Source organism: Diutina rugosa (assembly GCF_008704595.1).
Source record: "Diutina rugosa strain CBS 613 chromosome Unknown scaffold83_size33346, whole genome shotgun sequence".
NCBI classification, from domain to species: Eukaryota; Fungi; Ascomycota; class Pichiomycetes; order Serinales; family Debaryomycetaceae; genus Diutina; species Diutina rugosa.
Window position 1 is genome coordinate 931 of NW_022995072.1, and position 2,923 is coordinate 3,853.

At 52.3% G+C, this 2,923-nt stretch overlaps 1 protein-coding gene across 1 annotated transcript; it reads right to left on the reverse strand. All coding sequences in view use genetic code 12, as the record gives it.

The window, feature by feature from the left end:
* Positions 1-310: 310 nt before the first annotated feature.
* Positions 311-2,923, reverse strand: NAB3 (Nab3p; the record flags this gene model as incomplete). The annotated part of the gene is made up of 1 exon (XM_034158200.1): positions 311-2,923. The coding sequence occupies one exon, from the start codon at positions 2,921-2,923 to the stop codon at positions 311-313; it is 2,613 nt and encodes an 870-aa protein (XP_034014666.1).

A 2,923-nucleotide genomic window follows, 5' to 3' on the forward strand; every position in this document is an offset into this window, starting at 1 on the left:
AAAAAACATGCCTACAGACTACAATGGTTTCGAGAACAAGGAGCTTGAATTGTGGATTGCTGTTCACACCATCTTCTTAATTTGAGTGCTTGCTAACTACTGGATGTTTTGCGCTCATCGCTACGAGTAATGAATAGTGATCATCTACGCCATTACTGAGTCGTGTGACTGATTATCTCTGTTTGATTTACTCTACGGTCAAAGGCTTCAGTTGTAGTGTTTCGATTAGTCTTATTGGTGTTCTTTGTGCATACCACTTTGGGCTCTGGTATCGATTAACGTAGTCTGGTGTTCTGTGTTCTGTGTTCGGTTATTTTCTTACAAGTTTGGCGATGGAGTCCACCACCAGGGACGGAGCGTCGGAGCCGGAAGCATCCTGAGTGGTGGCTGCCGGCTCCGCGTTGGGAGCAGGCTCAGCTTGAGAGGATTGAGGCGACAGCGACAGGGCCAGCTGGCTAGTTTCCGAAGGTTGCGACTGGCGCAGTTGCTGGTACTGCTGATTGTAGCGGTCGTACTTGGACAGTCCCAGGAGCGTACTACCGGAACCAGCACCACTACCAGAAGTGTTGCGGTAGGGATGGTAGCGATTATTGCCCCGGTCACGGTTACGGCCACCACGATTAGGACGGTAGCCACTGACACCGATGTTATAGGGCATAGGCCCATCATTGTTATTGTTCTGACGCTGGTAGCGAGGCTGGTACCGGCCTTGGTCATTGCCATAATTGTTATTACCACCACCACCATAGTTAGAATCCACGGGAGGATTTCCATATTGCAGAGGTCCGTAGCGGTAGCCGTCGTCATCGTAGTCATTGTTGCCTCTAGGCCCCACCGGTTGAGGGTAGGCAGGGTTTTGACCGTAAGCCGGCTGAGGAGGTTGTCCGTACCCTTGGGGACCGTACCCTTGCTGAGGAGGCTGGCCGTACCCTGGTTGAGGCGGCTGGCCATAATTAGACGGTCCATAACCTGGTTGAGGAGGTTGCCCATATGCTGGTTGAGGCGGCTGACCGTATGCTGGCTGGGGAGGTTGACCGTATCCCGGTTGAGGGGGTCCGTAATTAGACGGAGGCGGGGGCTGGCCGTACGATCCGTAAGCCGGTTGAGGCGGTTGACCGTAGCCTTGTTGAGGGGGTCCATATTGTTGACCATACGGTTGTCCGTAGCCTGGTTGAGGAGGCGGTGGTTGAGCTCCATAGCCAGGCTGAGGCGGTTGGCCGTAACCAGCAGCCGGTGGAGGCACTGGTTGACCGTAGGCAGGAGCAATGGGAGGCTGAGTTTGGCCATAGGGAATGTTCTGCTGATTAGTCTGAGGCGGTTGGAAGCTGGGGGAGTTCACTTGGGGCTGAGCAGGAAGCGATGAAGGCACGGTGGGTCTCTGGGGCAATTGAGAGGAGCCCTGCTTTTCCTGCTTCTTCAGCTTCATTTGCTTTAAAATATCCACTACTTGGGTATCGTCCACGCCCTCATATTCGTCAAAACGGACACTATCGTCTTCAGTGGCTTCAAACGTTTGGAGATCAATTTGAGTACCGACTTTGCAACAACCAGAAACGCCCAGGTAGGCAATGTCGGCGATCACATCTTGCAAATTGTCCTCACCCAACTGGCGGGTTTCAAACATGATTTGAGCGTTGGTTAACGAAGTAGACAACTTGTCCACAGCCTCATTATCGGCATCAGGCAACACCAACACGATTGCTTCAGGTTTCGCCGGAGTAGTAACAATTTCCGTGTCAAATGTTTGGTTGCGGTAACGTTGAGCTCTCAGAGCGTCAAGTCTGAAAATACGGCCGTGGAGGGGGACATTGGTTTCCCCTTCAATACAAGCAGCACACGCTTCCGCCGTGGCAAATTGAACGAAGCCGAACCCGGCCTTCACGGTGATTTCCACCACTTCACCGTACTGGCTGAATATGCGGTATAACTCAGGTTTGGGGACCGTATTCGCCGGTAAGTTACCCACAAACAACCGCAGATGATCTGGGTACTGGCTATTATACTTGTTGTGGTCCTCTTCACGAGAGAACTTATCGAATGCTTCATTCTCTTCAGTGGTAGCCGCTAACGTAATGTTAGGACGGCGACAGTGTTTGTTCAATGGGATCATCGGCATTGGGTTGCGAATGAATCTGAACGGCTTATTATACGAGTAGAGCTGGTTAAAGTTCCACAGGTCAAAGTCTGCCACACGGGAGCGGTACTCGTTGACGATCAAGTCCACCTGTTGCGATTGAGTCAACGTATCGAACTGAGGCGAGTCAATATTAGGTAATTTGAGAATCTCGAAATAAGTCTGTTTCAACGGGTGAGCATTGACGGCGTCCGCTACCAAAGGGTCACAGTAGTTTAACAAACAAGCCACCCACTCCAGTCGTTGAGGAATTGAAGCAGCAGCAGCAGCAGCAGAGGGAGGAGTAGGGGCAGGCGACGGCAGGTCCACTTGAGGACGAGGCGGTAACCCACCAGGAGCAGGAGTAGAATCAGTGGCCGGTGGATCTAATGTCGGTTCATAATTCTCATCGTCAGAGTCAGCAAACTGGTCGAATGACGCCAGCACTGGAGCCGAAGCATCGTTGGAGGGAACATCCTCTGAGGCCTCCTTAGTTTCAGAGTCAACAACCATATCACTCGGGGCATTCGCTTCAGTGGCAGTAGTCTCCTGCGGTGCTGATTCTTCATTAGTGTCTTGCTCAGTGGTATTAGACTGTTCTTGGTTCTCAGTGTCTTGGTGGTCATTTACTTGGGCTGGAGCTTCCTGAGTACTTGGTTGGGTTTCAGGTTCAATTAACGAGGGTTCCGACGTGTTAAGTGACGGTTCTCGAAGCGACGGAGGCGAGTCTTGCGGAGTAGGGGAGAGTTGGTGGTCAGGTTGTACTGCCGAGGCAGCGGGCGCTGCTGCTGTGGTGTCGGCAGCGTCCAT